The sequence below is a fragment of the Diceros bicornis genome, chromosome 40 (genome assembly GCF_020826845.1).
Source record: "Diceros bicornis minor isolate mBicDic1 chromosome 40, mDicBic1.mat.cur, whole genome shotgun sequence".
NCBI classification, from domain to species: domain Eukaryota; kingdom Metazoa; phylum Chordata; class Mammalia; order Perissodactyla; family Rhinocerotidae; genus Diceros; species Diceros bicornis.
The window spans coordinates 17,191,351-17,208,579 of record NC_080779.1 but is presented as its reverse complement, the minus strand read 5'-3'; the positions used below and the strand labels follow the sequence as shown (position 1 = coordinate 17,208,579).

General features: G+C 42.9%; 1 protein-coding gene across 1 annotated transcript in view; it reads right to left on the bottom strand.

Moving 5' to 3' along the window:
• LOC131399974 (myelin and lymphocyte protein-like) overlaps positions 1-16,976 on the bottom strand; it is a 36,511-nt gene extending 19,535 nt beyond the window's left edge. The window contains exon 1 of the mRNA XM_058534644.1: positions 16,902-16,976. Within this exon, the coding sequence (XP_058390627.1) occupies positions 16,902-16,976 (75 nt within the window). The remainder of the gene's footprint in view (positions 1-16,901) is intronic.
• Between the last annotated feature and the right edge of the window lie 253 nt (positions 16,977-17,229).

The window sequence follows — 17,229 nt, the reverse complement described above, 5'->3', positions numbered from 1 at the left end:
GGGGATGGGAGAACAGGCCAGAAGCAGAGCCCTGGGTGGAGTTGTTGTGGACACTCCACCGGGGCCTGTATGTGGGTGCACCTGTGACCCCACTGCCTGCAACAGCAGCATGGCCTCTGGGGCTCTGGGGATGCTCAGATTGCAGGGTCACATCCCCTGGTTGGGCTGCCTTCCACTTCCTGTGGGGACTCTGCAGCTTTCAGGGGTCAGGAACTCTGGGGTAGGGGTTGCTGGGCCAGGTAAGGTTACCATGCCCCACCCTGAGCCATGACCCTTTCCTGCTCCTGTGGGCAGTGTCCCTACCTTGAGAGGGCAGTAGAGCTCCACCCTGTGGGCCCTGGAGGTCAAAGCTTTGACAGCTGCCCCTCCCAGTCTATGGTGAGCTCTGGCATGAAATAGGAACTCTGAGTCATCAACTCACTGGAAGATAGATTTAAAAAACAATCAAGCATTTCACACCCATTGGACTAGCATAAAATTACAAAATCTGATGCTGCCAAGTGTGGCAAGGATGAGGAACAACGGAGACTTTCATCCACTGCTGGTGGGAATTGGGAAGGTCCAGGTTTAGCCTGAAGCTTATACAATTTGGGGACCTTCTTTATAAAAGAATAAAAAATGAGTCTGGGTAGGGAATGTCAGCAACGTGGTGGAGTGAGCTGTTCCCTGTGTCTCTCCCCCTTCCAACTACAACTAAAAGGACATTCATTGATCAGCGGAGGATACCCACACAGCACACCAGGATGCCTGAGAGACCTGAGCAACTATACATCTGAAGGTGGATGGATTAGCCACCCCCCACCCAGGAGGTGGTGGAGATAGGTGAGCACCCTCTGGACCCCAGGCAGCCCAGTGCACGTGTGTGACTACTTTCCCGGCTGGAGCGATCATAGCACTGCTGTGGCCCCCAAGGGTGGGAGCATGCCTCAGCATGACTGTGAAAACAGGTGACAGCAGCCCTGAGCCCCCCGTGTGATCCCTTCCCCGTCTACTTGGGGAGCCCTCAGGGCCACGCAGCCCACAAAGAGTGGCACAGGCTTGGACCCAGTGGGGAAGCCCCACCTGCCAAGCACAAAGGTCGGTGCTACCTAGGAGCAGAGGGCGGTTGAGCTGCAGCTCAGGTGAACAAGGTCCCAGCTGCAGTGAACACCCATAGTACTGCTGCAACTCGGAAGGGGGAAGTGTGTCTCGGTGGGATTGTGGGAGCTGGCAGCAGTAGCCCTGAGCCCTCGTGTGATCATTCTCTTGTCTGGTGGGAGAATCCACAATCCCACCCAGTCCCAGGGAGTGGCTGGCTCGGTCCCAGACGGGAGCTTGTGCCCACCAAGCACAACGGCTGGTGTGACCTAGGAGCAGAGGGTGGCTGAGATCCCAGTCAGGTCGAACAAGCTCCTGGCCGCTGTGAATGCCCACAGTATCACTGCAGCCCTGAAGCAGGGAGCACAACTCCGTGGGTCTGTGGGAGCAGGCAGTAGTAGCCCTGAGCCCCCATGTGACCACACTCTCATCTGGTGGGAGAATCCACAATGCCACCCAGTCCCAGGGAGTGGCTTTGGCTCGGTCCCAGATGGGAAGTCACGCCCACCAAGCACAATGGCTGGTGCGACCTAGGACCAGAGGGCGGCTGAGATTTTAGTCCGGGCAAACAAGCTCCCAGCTGCCATGAACACCCATAGTACTGCTGTGGCCCCAAAGCAGGGAGCACAGCTCTGTGGGTCTGTGGGAGCAGACAGCAGTAGCCCTTAGCCCCCACATGACTACTTCCCCACTCGGTGGGAGACCCCACAGGGCTGCTGCGATTCCAAGGAGTGACCCAGGCTTGGACAGGCACAGCTGACAGGGATCACGACAGTGGGCTCAGACTACACAGCTCCTGTCCCCCACCAAGTGGCAGCAGGTAGAACCTGCGTCCAGAAACTATCACTATGCACTGGCACAAATACATTCCATTAAATGGTATAAAGAAATATATTAATACTCCAGACCAGAAGGAAAAAGACAAGCACCCAGAAACCAATCCTGAAGGCATGGAAATCTACCATCTAAATGACAAAGACTTCAAGACAGCCATCATAAGAAAACTCAATGAGCTACAAGAGAATTCTGAAAGACATTTCAATGAAATCAGGAACCAAATTACTGAACAGAGGGAATTCTTCACAAAAGAGATTGAAACTATAAAGAAAAACCAAACAGAATTATTAGAGATGAAAAACAAAATGGATGAGATAAAGAAAATTCTGGAGTCCTTAAACAAATGGCTGATAATATGGAGGACAGAATTAGCAATCTGGAGGATAGGAACACAGAAATGCTTCAGATGGAGGAGGAGAGAGAACTTAGACTAAAAAGAAATGAAGAAAGTCTCCAAGAAATATCTGACTCAAATAGGAAATGCACCATAAGGATTATAGGTATTCCAGAGGAAGAAGACAGGGAAAAAGGAGCAGAGAACTTGTTCAAAGAAATAATAACTGAGAACTTCCTAAACATGAAGACGGAGCTGGAATTACATGTAAAAGAAGTCAACAGGACTCCTAATTACATCAATGTAAAAAGACCTTCTCCAAGGCATATATAAGTAAAGCTGGCAAAAGTCAACGATAAAGAAAAAAATATTAAGGGCAGCAAGACAGAAGAGAATAACCTATAAAGGAAACCCTATCAGACTTTCAATGGATTTTTCAGCAGAAACCTAACAGGCTAGGAGAGAGTGGAATGATATATTCAAAATTTTGAAACACAAAAACTTTCAGCCAAGCATACTATATGCAGCGAAAGTATCCTTCAGAAATGATGGAGAAATAAAAACTTTCCCAGATAAACAAAAGCTGAGGGAGTTCATTGCCACAAGACCCCCCCTACAAGATTTGATCAAGAAAGCCCCCACACCTGAAAAAAAAAAGAAGAGAGGGTTGACAAAGCCTTGAGCAAGCAGAAAAATAGGCAGACAAAATCCGAAATTGCAACTCTCTATCAGAACAGATTAACAAACACTTAACCATAACTCTAAAGATAAAGGAAAAGAAAACATCAAAAATAAATATTATCACTTCATTTTAACCACAAATTTACAACACATAACAGAATAAATTGTGGCAACAACTTAGAAGGGGAAGAGGAAAGGGATGAAACCTGCTTAGACTAAGGGAACAAGAGGCTATCAGGGAATGGACTACCTCATCTACGAGATCTTTTATACAAACCACATGGTAATCATGGAACAAAAAATCAGAACAAAGACACAAATGATAAATAAAGAGAAAACTGAGAAAACCATCATAAAGTGCCACCAAACTGAATTAGCAGTTCAAAATACACAGGACGAGAAACAAGGGAAATACACAACAACTGAAAAACAAGAGATAAAATGGCAGCATTAAGCCCTCATATATCAATAATCACTCTAAATGTAAATGGATTGAATTCCCCAATCAAAAGACACAGAGTGGCTGGATGGTTTAAAAAACAAGACCCAACAATTTGCCACCTCCAGGAAACACAACTCAGCTCTAAAGACAAACACAGGCTCAGAGTGAAGGGATGGAAGATGACATTTCAAGCTAATGGCAAACAAAAGAAAGCAGGTGTTGCCATACCTGTATCAGACAAAGCAGATTTCAAGATAAAAAAGGTAATGAGAGACAAAGAGGGACAATATATAATGATAAAAGGGACACTCCACCAAGAGGACATAACACTTATAAATATATATGCACCCAACACAGGATCACCAAAGTACATAAAGCAGCTATTAACAAACCTAAAAGGAGATATCAACAACAACACAATAATAGTAGGGGACCTTAACACCCCACTTACATCAATGGATAGATTATCCAGACAGAAAGTCAATAAGGAAATAGGGGACTTACATGAAAAACTAAACCAGATGGACTTAATAGATATATGTAGAGCACTCCATCCAAAAAGAACAGATTACACATTCTTCTCAAGCACACATGGAACATTCTCAAGGACAGACCATATGTTGGGAAACAAGGCAAACCTCTATAAATTTAAGATTGAAATCATAACAAGCATCTTTTCTGACCATAATGCTATGAAACTAGTAATCAACTAGAAGAAAAAAGCTGGGAAAGTGACAAGGATGTGGAGACTAAACAACATGCTACTGAACAACTAATGGATCATTGAAGAGATTAAAGGAGAAATCAAAGAATATCTGGTGACAAATGAAAATGAAAATACACTATACCAAATCATATGGGATGCAGCAAAAGCGGTCCTGAAAGGGAAATTCATAGCAATACAGGCCCACCTTAACAAACAAGAAAAATCCCAAATAAGAAATCTTAAACTACACCTAACAGAATTAGAAAAAGAAGAACAAACAAGGCCCAAAGTCAGCAGAAGGAGGGAAATAATAAAAATTAGAGCAGAAATAAACAAAATTGAAACAAAAAAAAAAAAACCAAAAAAACAGTAGAAAGGATGAATGAAACAAAAAGCTGGTTCTTTGAGAAGATAAACAAAATTGACAAACCCTTAGCCAGACTCACCAAGAAAAAAAGAGAGAAGGCTCAAATAAATAAAATTAGAAATGAAAGAGGAGAAATCACAATGGATACCACAGAAATACAAAGGATTATAAGATAATACTATGAAAAACTATATTCCAACAAATTGGACAATCTAGAAGAAATGGATAAATTCTTAGACTCACACAACCTCCCAAAACTCATTCAAGAAGAAATAGAGAACCTGAATAGACCCATCACAAGTAAAGAGGCTGAAACAGTAATCAAAAACCTCTCAAAAAATAAAAGTCTAGGACCAGATGGCTTCTCTGGAGAATTTTACCAAACGTTCAAAGAAGATGTAATACCTATCCTTCTCAAACTATTCCAAATAGAGGAGGATGGAGCACTTACTAACACATTCTACAAGGCCAACATCACCCTGATACCAAAGCCAGAGAATGACAATACAAAGAAGGAAAATTACAAGCCAATACTGCTGATGAACATAGATGAAAAAATCCTCAACAAAATATTGGCAAACTGAATACAGCAATATATTAGAAAGATCATACACCATGATCAAGTGGGATTTATACCAGGGACGCAAGGAGGGTTAGACACCCACAAATCAATCAATGTGATACACCACATTAAGAAAATGAGGAATAAAAACCACATGATCATCTCAATAGATGCAGAGAAAGCATTTGACAAGATCCAACATCCATTTATGATAAAAACTCTCACTCACTGCTACTGGGAATGCAAACTGGTGCAGCCTCTATGGAAAATAGTATGGAGATCCCTCAAAAAATTAAAAATAGAAATACCTTATGATCCAGGTATCCCACTTCTGGGTATTTATCCAAAGAACTTGAAATCAACAATCCAAAGAGGCTTATGCACTCCTATGTTCATTGCAGCATTATTCACTATAGTCAAGACATGGAAGCAACCCGCGTCCATCAACAGATGATTGGATAAAGAAGATGTGGCATGTGTATACAACGGAATACTACTCAGCCATAAAAAAAGACAAAATCGTCCCATCTGCAACAACATGGATGGACCTACAGGGTATTATGTTAAGTGAAATATGCCAGACAGAGAAAGACAGACACCGTATGACCTCTCTCATATGTGGAATATAAACTAACTCACGGACAGAGAGAACAGTTTGGTAGTTACCAGGGGGAAGGGAGTTGTGGGGTGGGCACAAGGGGTGAAGGGGCATATTTATATGGTGACTGACAAATAATAATGTACAACTGGAATCTCACAATGTTATAAACTATTATGACATCAATAAAAATTTTTAAAAAATGAGTCTGAGTCTTGGAAGCAAGTGAGGGTCCTGAGCTTAATTAAGCTTCACAGAGAGGTGTCAAGATGGCAGTGTAGGCGACTCTGGACTCATCTCCTCCCATAGACAAAGCAAATTTACAACTACTCTTGGAAAAATTACCTGAGTGAGAATTGAAAACTGGATAATAAGAACGCTTGCAACAAGGGACAGTCCTAACTGAGGTGGAAGAGGCAGAAATTCCTTTCTGGAGAGGAAAAAAGCCACCTTTTAGCTGTGGCACTTCATGGCTGGCTGGGATCAATTCTAAGGTACACAGCCTTCCCTGGAGGAGTGGGGGACCTGAGCAGGGGAGCATTACTACTATAAGCATCTTTTGGACTCATCACAATGAAGATGAGTGTCATAATATCTAGCTTTTCTGGCTTTCAACTACAACAGAGAACACCCCCAGAAAAGCTATTGGATATAAGGGGAAAAAAGTCTGCTCTTGAAGGGCCCATGTACAAATTCACGCATTTAGAAAAGCAACCTAAAATCACCACAAAGACAGGTGCACAGTTCTTTGGTGAAAAGACTCACCTGATAGGCTTTGGGTGCATCTCTCCAGGGACTGAAACATTGGTGGCAGCCCTTATTGTGACCTAGTACAGGCATGCTGGCACAGAGGCTGGCAGATGCCTTTGGAGTTCTTCCACTGGTCTGTTAGCCCAGGGTCTGCCCCACCCACTAGAGCACTGATTTAATCCAGCTCAGCCAGGGCAGGCAGCCCACCCTAGGGACTGGTCCCACCCAACAGCAAGCCCTGGGGCAACTTGTATGCCTGCATAGGTTGGATGTCTGGATCTTCTGCAGCCAGGTGAGTGGGTCCACCTCTGCAGGGCAGGGCAAGCATGAGGAGCGGGTAAAGTGTGTGGGGCATTGGAGGAATGTGTGGAGCCTCTGCAGTGGGGCAACTGAGTCCACTTCAGGTGGTCAGGGTGTATGCATGGGGCAGGACTGTGTTGATGGGGTGTGTGGCCCTATGGGCAGTGGGGCTTGTCAGCTACAGAAGACTTGTGCTTCTCAAACAGCCACATAGAGGATTGGCCCCACCTTCTAAAGCCTGAAACAACTGGGAGCTCCCATGCCTGGGGCCAGCCACACCTAGTTTCAATCCTGAGAGAGCTGACAAGAGCCTTGCAGGCCAGAGGCCTACAGCAATTGTAAGTCCCTGAGCCTAGCAACCAGCCACACTGAGGGCCTACTCATTTAATAGAAAAACTACAACAGGAAAGTGCTATTAGAATTTGCAGCCAACTGTGCTGGGGCACCCCAGGCCCAATAAAGTGACTGAAGGGTCCATAGCAGCCAAGACAGCTGAGCATTACAACCAGCTGGCCAAGGGGACAGCCTAGCCTCCTCCCTAGCCCACACAGGGGTCACTCCTGAAACATTTGGAACTTGTGATGAGATGGAAGCACATTGCTGGGCCTCATAAGGTATCTCTAACATAACACCACCTCTCCAAGATCAGGAGATGTAGCTGATCTACCTAATACATAGATATAAGCGCAGAGAAAGAGGCAAAATTAAGAAGCAAAGGAATACTTTCCAAGTAAGGGAACAGGATTAAACCCCAGAAAAAGAACTAAATGAAACAGAAATAAACAATCTATCTGGCAAAGAGTTCAAACAAAAAGTCATAAGGATGCTCACTGATCCTGGGATAAGAAGGGATGAACTCAGTGAGAACATCGATAAAGAATTGGAAAATATAAAAAAGAACCAAGCAGAGATGAAGAATACAATACTGGAAATGAAAAATTCACTAGACGGACTCCACAGCAGAGTAGATGATATAGAAGAACAGATCAGCAAGCTGGACAAAAGACTAGAGGAAATCAACAAGCCAAATAGATAAAAGAAAAAAGAATTTAAAAGAACGAGAACAGTCTAAGCGACCTCTGGGACAACATCGAGCACACTAATGTTCGTATTATAGGTGTCCCAGAAGGAGCAGAGAGAGACAAAGGGGCAGAAAATCTATTTGAAGAAATAGTAGCTGAAAACTTTCCTAACCAAAGGAAGGAAACAGACATCCAGGTACAGGAAGCACAGAGAGCACCAAACAAGATAAACCCAAAGAGGCCCACACCAAGACACATTATAATTAAAATGCCAAGAATTAAAGATAAAGAGAGAAGCCTAAAAGCTGCAAGAAAAAGGCAACAAGTTACATACAAAGGAAACCCCATAAAGCTATCAGTTGACTTCTCAGCAGAAACCTTAGGCTAGAAGAGAGTAGGCTAGAAGGGAACGGCGCAACATATTTAAAGTGCTGAAAGGAAAAAACCTACTGCCAAGAATACTCTACCTGGCAAGGTTATTATTCAGAATGGAAGGAGAGATAAAGAGTTTCCCAGACAAGCAAAAATTAAAGGAATTTATCACCAAGAAACCGGCTGTACAAGAAAGGCTAAAGGGACTTATTTAAGTGGGAAAGAGAAGACCGCAAAGTGGAATAAGAAAATTATTCAAAAAAAGCAACAAAATCACTGGTAAAGGCAAAAATACAGTAAAGGTAGCATATCAACAACCTATGAAGCTAATATGAAGGTAAAAAAACAGAAGTACTAAAATTACCTATTTCGATGATAAGAGGGTAACAGATACACACACAAAAAGAGGTTAGATATGATATCAAAAACATAAAATGTGGGTGGAGGGGAGTAAAAGAGTAGGGCTTTTAGAAAGAGGTCAAACTAAAGAGACCATCAACTTAATATAGATTGCTATATATGTAGGCTATTATATATGAACTTCATGGTAATCAAAAACCAGCAAACTATAATAATTTTTTTACAAAAAAAATAAGAGAAAGGAATCCAAACTTAATATAAAGAAAGCCATCAAACTACAAGGAAAGAGAGCAAGAGAAGAAGAAAGGAACAGAGAAGAACTAGTAAAACACTCAGTAAAAAAGTGATAAAATGGCAAGAAGCACATACTTATCAATAGCTACTTTAAATGTCAATGGACTAAATGCTCCAATCAAAAGGCTTAAGGTGGCTGATTGGATAAAAAACCAGACCCATATATATGCTGCATACAAGAAACACACTTCAGACCTAAAGACACTCACAAACTGAAAGTGAAGGGATGGAGAAAGGGATGCAAATGGCAATGAAAAGAAAGCTGGGATAGCCATACTTATATCAGATAAAATAGACTTTAAAACAAAAACTGTAACAAGAGACAAAGAAGGACACTACATAATGATAAAGGGAACAATCCAACAAGAGGATATAACACTTGTAAATATCTATGCACCCAACATAGGAGCACCTAAATATATAAAGCAATTATTAATAGACATAAAAGGAGAAATAGACAGTAACACAATAATAGTATGGGACTTTAACACTCCACTTACACCAATGGATAGATTATCCAAACAAAAGATCAATAAGGAAACATTGGCCTTAAATGACACATTAGACCAGATGGACTTAGTAGATATATACAGAACATTCCATCCAAAAACCACAGAATACATGTTCTTTTCAAATGCACATGGAACATTCTCCAGGATTGATCACATACTAGGCCACAAAACAAGCCTCAATAAATTTAATAAGACTGAAATAATACCAAGCATCTTTTCTGACCACAACGGCATGAAACTAGAAATCAACTATAGGAAGAAAATCAGAAAAGCCACAAATATGTGGAGATTAAACAAAATGCTACTGAACAATGATTGGGTCAATGAAGAAACCAAAGGAGAAATCAAAAAATACCTGGAGACAAATGAAAATGAAAATGAAAATGCAACATGCCAGAATTTATGGGATACAGCAAAAATGGCTCTAAGAGGGAAGTTTATAGCAATACAGGCCTATCTCAACAAACAAGAAAAATCTCAAATAAACAATCTAACAGTGCACCTAAAGGAACTGAAAAAAGAAGAACAAACAAAGCCCAAAATCAGTAGAAGGAAGCAAATAATAAAAAACCAGAGCAGAAATAAATGAAATAGATATTAAAAAAAAAAATAGAAAAAAATCAATGAAACCAAGAGCTGGTTCTTTGAAAAGATAAAGAAAATTGACAAACCTTTAGCTAGACTCACCAAGAAAAAATAGAGAAAGCTCAAATAAGTAAAATCAGAAATGAAAGAGGAGAAACAACAACGGACACCTCAGAAATGCAAAAGATTTTAAGAGAATACTACAAAAAGCTATACAACAACAAATTGGATAATCTAGAAGAAATGTCTAAATTCTTAGAATCATAAAATCTTCACAAAACTGAATCAAGAAGAAATAGAGAATTTGAATAGACCAATAATCAGTAAGGAGATTGAAATAGTAATCAAAAACCTCCCCAAATATAAAAGTCCAGGCCCAGATGGCTTCCTTGGTGAATTCTACCAAACATTCAAAGAAAATTTAACACCTATCCTTCTCAAGCTCTTCCAAAAAATTGAAGAGGAGAGGAAGCTTCCTAACTCATTCTATAAAGCCAACATTACCTTGATACCAAAACCAGACAAGGATAACATAAAAAAAGAAATTTATAGACCAATATCACTGATGAACATCGATTCAAAAATCCTGAACAAAACACTAGCAAATTGAATACAACAATGCATTAAAAAGATCATACACCATGATCAAGTGGGATTTATTCCAGGGATGCAGGGATGGTTCAACATCTGCAAATCAATCAATGTGATACACCACATTAACAGAATGAAGAATAAAAATCACATGATCATCTCAATAGATGCAGAGAAAGCATTTGACAAGATACAGCATCCATTTATGATAAAAACTCTGAATAAAATGGATATAGAAGGAAAGTCCCTCAACATAATAAAGGCCAGATATGACAAACCCACAGCTAATATCATTTTAAATGGAGAAAAACTGAAAGCTATCTCTCTAATAACAGGAACCAGACAATGATGTCCACTTTCACCGCTCCTATTTAACATAATGTTGGAAGTCCTAGCCAGAGCAATCAGGCAAGAAAAAGAAACAAAAGGCATCCAAATTGGAAAGGAAGAAGTGAAACTGTCGCTATTTGCTGATGACATGATTTTATATATAGAAAACCATAAAGAATCCACCAAAAAGTGCTGGCCCCGTGGCTTAGCAGTTAAGTGCGTGTGCTCCGCTACTAGGGGCCCAGGTTCAGATCCGGGTGCTCACCGACGCACCGCTTCTCCTGCCATGCTGAGGCCGCGTGACACATACAGCAACTGGAAGGATGTGCAACTATGACATGCAACTATCTACTGGGGCTTTGGGGAAAACAAAAAAGGGGGGAGAAGGATAGGCAATAGATGTTAGCTCAGAGCCCGTCTTCCTCAGCAAAAAAACGAGGAGGATTAGCACGGATGTTAGCTCAGGGCTGATCTTCCTCAAAAAAAAAAAAAAAGAATTCATCAAAAAACTTGTAGAAATAATAAACGAATACGGTAAATTTGCAGGATACAAAATCAACATACAAAAATCAGTTGTGTTTCTATACGCTAACAATGAAGTAGCAGAAAGAGAAATTAAGAAAACAATCCCATTTACAATTGCAGCAAAAAGAATAAAATGCCTAGGAATAAACTTAACCAAAGAGGTGAAAGAGCTGTACACCGAAAACTATAAAACATTTCTGAAAGAAATTGAAGAAGACACAAAGAAATGGAAAGATATTCCGTGCTCTTGGATTGGAAGAACTAACGTAGTTAAAATGTCCATACTTCATAAAGCCATCTATAGATTCAATGCATTCCCTATCAAATTTCCAACATTTTTCACAGAAATAGAACAAAGAATCCTAAAATTTAGATGGAACAACAAAAGACTCCAAATAGCCAAAGGAATCCTGAGAAAAAGAACAAAGCTGCAGGTGTCACACTCCCTGACTTCAAAATATACTGCAAAGCTATAATAACCAACACAGCATGGCACTGGCACAAAAGCAGACACACAGATCAATGGAACAGAATTGAGAGCCCAGAAATAAACCCACACATCTATGGACAGCTAATCTTCAACAATGGAGCCAAGAACATACAATGGAGAAAGGAAAGTCTCTTCAATAAATGGGGTTGGGAAAACTGGACAGCCACATGCAAAAGAATGAAGGTAGACCATTATCTTACACCATATACAAAAATTAATTGAAAGTAGATTAAAGACTTGAACGTAAGACCTGAAACCATGAAACTTTTAGAAAAAAACATGGGCAGGACGCTCTTCAGCATCGGTCTTAGCAGCATATTTTCAAGTACCATGTCTGACCGGGCAAGAGAAACAACAGAAAAAATAAAGAAATGAGACTATATCAAACTAAAAACTTTCTGCACAGCAAAGGAAACCATCAACAAAACGAAAAGACAACCTAACAATTGGGAGAAGATATTTGCAAACCATATATCTGATAAGAGGTTAATATCCAAAATATATAAAGAATTCATACATCTCAACAACAAAAAACTAACAACCCAATCAAAAAATGGGCAAAAGATCTGAACAGACATTTCTCCAGAGAAGATATACAGATGGCCAACAGACACATGAAAAGATGTTAAATACCACTAATTATCAGGGAAATGCAAATCAAAACGACAATGAGATATCACCTTAAGCCTGTCAGAATGGCTATAATTAACAAGATAGGAAACAAGTGTTGGAGAGGATGTGGAGAAAAGGGAACACTCATACACTGCTGATGGGAGTACAAACTGGTGCAGCCACTATGGAAAACAGTATGGAGATTCCTCAAAAATTAAGGATAGAACTACCATACGATCCAGCTATTCCACTGCTGGGTATTTATCCAACGAACACGAAAACACAAATGCGTAAAGATACATGAACCCCTATGTTCATTGCAGCATTATTCACAATAGCCAAGACTTGGAAGCAACCTAAGTGCCCATCAAGGGACGAATGGATAAAGAAGATGTGGTATATATACACAATGGAATACTACTCAGCCATAAGAAACCATGAAATCCGGCCATTTGTGACAACATGGATAGACTTTGAGGGTATTATGCTAAGTGAAGTAAGTCAAAGAGAGAAAGTCATATACCATGTGATCTCACTCATAAGTAGAAGATAAAAACAATAACAAACAATCGCATAGAGACAGAGATTGGATTGGTGGTTACCAGAGGGGAAGGGGGAGGGAGGAGGGCAAAGGGGGTGATTAGGGACATGTGTGTGGTGATGTATGGTAATTAGTCTTTGGGTGATGAACCTGATGTAACTACACAGAAACCAAAATATAATAATGCACACCTGAAATTTATATAATGTTATAAACCAATGTTTACAATAAAAACAATTAAACTTCATAAGCTTCCCAGTAACTCCACATCTGGGCTGTGTAAATTGGAATAACCCTTTTGGACAGCAATGTGGTAGCATCAGGGAAAATGAAGATATGCATTTCCTATGACCCAGCAGGTCAAATCCTCTGTGTATTCCTCCAAGAAATTCCCAACATGTAACCAAAAAGGCAAATACAAGAATGTTCTCTGGCAATGCTGTCTGCAATAGCAAAAAGCCACCAATTGGAAATAGCCAAAATGCCCATTAACAGAAGAATGGATAAACAGCATCAACATGTATAAACCTCAAAACAATGTTGCATGGAAAGCATGTTGCAGAAGGATACGTACAGGAAGATACTATTTCCATAAAGTATGAAAACAAAACAGTGCCCTGTGTAGTGCATATGCAGTCAGGTGTGCAGGGAAGGTCTAAACCCTGCTTGGGAGTCATGAACATCAGATTCAGCCTGGGGGGCATCCTGAGGATGGAAGGAGGAGAATAAGACAGCTGAATATTGAGGGGCTTAGATGCCTCTTGAAAGGCTTATTTCCTTAATACTGAAAGTAAATAAAGCAAAATACTAAGATTTGACAAAGTTGAGTCATAATTACGTGGGTGCCTATTAAAGTATTATATATACTTTTCCGTAATATTTGAAATATTTCTTAATTTTTGTTTTTGAAAAATTGAATTTTGCATAACATAAAACTAACCATTTTAACTTGACCAGTTCAATGGTATTTAATACATTCACGATGTTGTGCACCAACCACCTCTACCTAATTCCAAAACATTTTCATTGCCCCAAAAGGAAACCTCGTACCCTTTAAGCAGTTGCTCCCTGTTTCCCCCTCCTCTCAGCCCCGCGCTAACCACCAGTTTGTGTCCTGTCTCTACGGATTTACCTATTCTGGATGTTTTATATAAATAGAACCATAAAATATGGGACCTTTATGTGTTGTTTCTTTTACTCAGCACAGTGTTTTCAACTTTGTGGTCTGTCTCCATACTTCATCCCTTTCTACGGCTGAATAATACTCCACTGTGTGAATATATCACAATTTGTTTGTCCATTCCTCCGTTGATGGGACATTTCGGCTGTCCCACCTGTTGGTAATTGTGAACAGTGCTGCTATGAACATGCGTGTACACGTACCTATTCAGGTCCCTGCCTTCAATTCTTTTGGTTATAAACCCAGGTGTGGAATTGCTAAGTCATATGATAATTTTTTTTGAGGAACCACCAAACTGTTTTCAACGGCAGAGAACCATTTTACATTCCCACCAGCATGTATGAAGCCCCAAATTTCTTCACATCCTGGCCCATACTTGCTATTTTCCAGTTTTTTGATAATAGTCATACTAGTTTCATGTGAAATGGTACCACATTGTGGTTTTAATTTCATTTTCCTCCTGACTAATGATCTGAGCATCTTTTCACATGCTTATTGGTCATTCATACATCTTCCTTAGAGAAATGTCTATTCAAGTCCTTCACCAATTTTCTAAGTGGCTTGTTTATCTTTTTGTTGTTGTGTTGTAATAGTCCATAATTCAAAAAAACTCTCCCAGGGTGGCCAGTGCCTCCTCGGGCCCTTCAAGTCTCTGCTCTTTCACACACCAAAGCACATCCAGCTTCCTGTGTACAAAGTGTGCCGAGGAAAACTTAAGGATTGGTGTCTGCTTTCTTTCCTGTTCTCCCAGGCACCCTGGGACCCATCCTCAATCTAGAGAGGAAGAAAGAGGTTGGAGGTGACAACTGAGGCACCCAGAGCCTCTCAGGAAGTGGGAGGGGGGTTGGCTTTGGGGGAGAGGGGCTGAGCGGGAGGAGAAAAAACAACTTCTAAGACAGCTGAGAGGGAAGTGGTCTGGGCAAGGGAGAATTATTTCCTCTAGAAGCCCCTACTATCACAGGTCACCAAACCGCCCTGGAGGAGTAAGTTTCCACTACTCCATAGCTCTGAGATTTCCTACACCCCTGCTCTCTCCTTTCACTTGGTAGGATGGGGTGATCCTCCTATCCTCCTCACCACAGATCACCCTGCCAGCCTGGGCTGTTTCTACCCCCAGGGGCACTCCTTCCCCTAGGCTGGGGTACCAAGAGGAGTCAGTGGGCACTGGGAGGCTGTCCCCTCTGTGAAGCCAAGTCCCCCACACCTGCCACCACCTGCCGCCACCTGAGCCAGCTCTTGTGAGGGCAGGAGAAGGAGGTGCCCCTGAGTCTTTTGCATGAAGCCCAGCTAACACCCTCTCTCGTGATTCTTGTCACAATGCTCCCCGAAAAGCTACAAAGGCAGAGGAAGCCACTCATTAGGGCAACTGAAGAGACACTAGGAAGACCTTTTGTTGCTTCAAAATCTCTCTGCCCCATCACACCTCACCATCAGCCATCATCTCTTTTGGTCATGAAACTCTGCCTTTGTAAATACAGTGGCATCTGAAGGAACACCCACTACTTATTCCCGGGTCATGGGCACTGTGTGCTCATCTTCAGAAATCAGCCTTGGACAAGCACAGGCCAAGTGCTGAATAGACGCACCCAGAGGAGCCATTTGGGGAAAGAATGTCGCAGTGGGTGTAAGACCCTCCCCACTCTGGGCCTGGCTGTCCCTATCTAGAAATGGTGGTGGGCATAGTGGTGTCCAAGGTTTCTTCTAGATGTCACTTCCTTGATTCTGACTAGCCCCAGGATTTGAAGTCACTCTGGATACATACAGGTGTGAGCTCAACTCAACGCTCACAAATGCAGTGATAAGGTGCCACCAGGCAACCTGGGTCCCCTTAGCCCTTTGCCCCAACCCCTCCACGGGTGGCAGAACCTGCTCCCTCAGCTGTTCACACCCTCCTGCCACCGTCAGGCAGTAAGAAGCTGGGGTCCTGATTTTAAACAGTCAGGTTTGGACATACTCTTTTCCAACCACAGAATACACACGGCATGCCCCCTCCCAGGTAAGGGCCTGTGGCCCCTGGAGGGTTTATGCTGAGGGTAGTCTGAAGCTTCAGGACAAGGTGAGCACTTTACCAAGAGCCCAGGGTAGGAAGTACTTTCCTGCAGCCACCAGTGGAGCTTTGGGGCTCCAGCCTCAGGAGGGGCCAACCACAGATACAGAGGCCTTGGGACTGCTCAAGACCAGCCAAGGCACAGGACCCCTGGCGCAAGACCCCTCCCTCCCCTCCCCCTACTCCACACACAGGGCAGAATGACTATGGCAGAGCAAAAGATGGCCTGTTTTATTATTTCCAGATCAAAGCTGTCGCAAATACATTCTCTCACCAGAAACTTTAAAAGGCCAGAAGAGAATTCTCTGGAGTCAGTTCCTCCTACACCAACCATATCCCCAAACCTCGGTTGGTAATACTGAGGTTACTTTGGCTGATTTTTGTAAACGAAATCCTACCCCTGGACAGAGCTGGGCACCTCTTGAAGCACATCGCTCTCTATAAGAGCTTCCTCTGCGTGGCCCATGGGAAGCGGGTCGGAGCGCAGCTTTGGAACCAGCGCAACAGATGGACCCTGACCCGCTTCCAACATCTGACCCATGCTGCGTATTTGGTTCTTCCACTGAGTTCTGGAGACTGTTTCCCTCATTGTCGTTGGTCTAGAAGGGGCCAAACGACTGGGGTGGCGAGGAGACTTTCCGCTTTCCTCTCGTGGCCCCGCTATCCCGATGCCCCCGGGACCCGCGCAACTTGTGGATCTGGTCGCATCAGCTGTGCGGAGCCGGGTGACAGCGCGCAGCACAGCGCATCCCGCCCCCGCCCCGGCTCAGCGCGCCAGCCACTCACAAGCTCCCAGATGAAGAGTAGTTCAGGGCAGGTAGTGAAGACTTCGAGGCCGCTGGGCAGGGGGCTGTCGTCCATGGCAGCATGCTGGAGTCGGCCTCAGGACAGGACGGGAGCGGCTCAAGGTCCGCGCTGACCGCTCGCTTGCTCAGCGGAGCCCAGTGGCCCCGGCGCTCACCCGCGGGCGGGTTAAGAGCGGAGCCGCCGGGGGCCCAGAAGGGAGGAGCCCGGGACACCGCCCGCCCCGCCCTGACCGGGGCAGCCTGGCGCGCCCAAGGGACCCAGCCGGAGCGCCTCGGGCGCCGCCCTGAGCCACCAGAGGGCACACAAC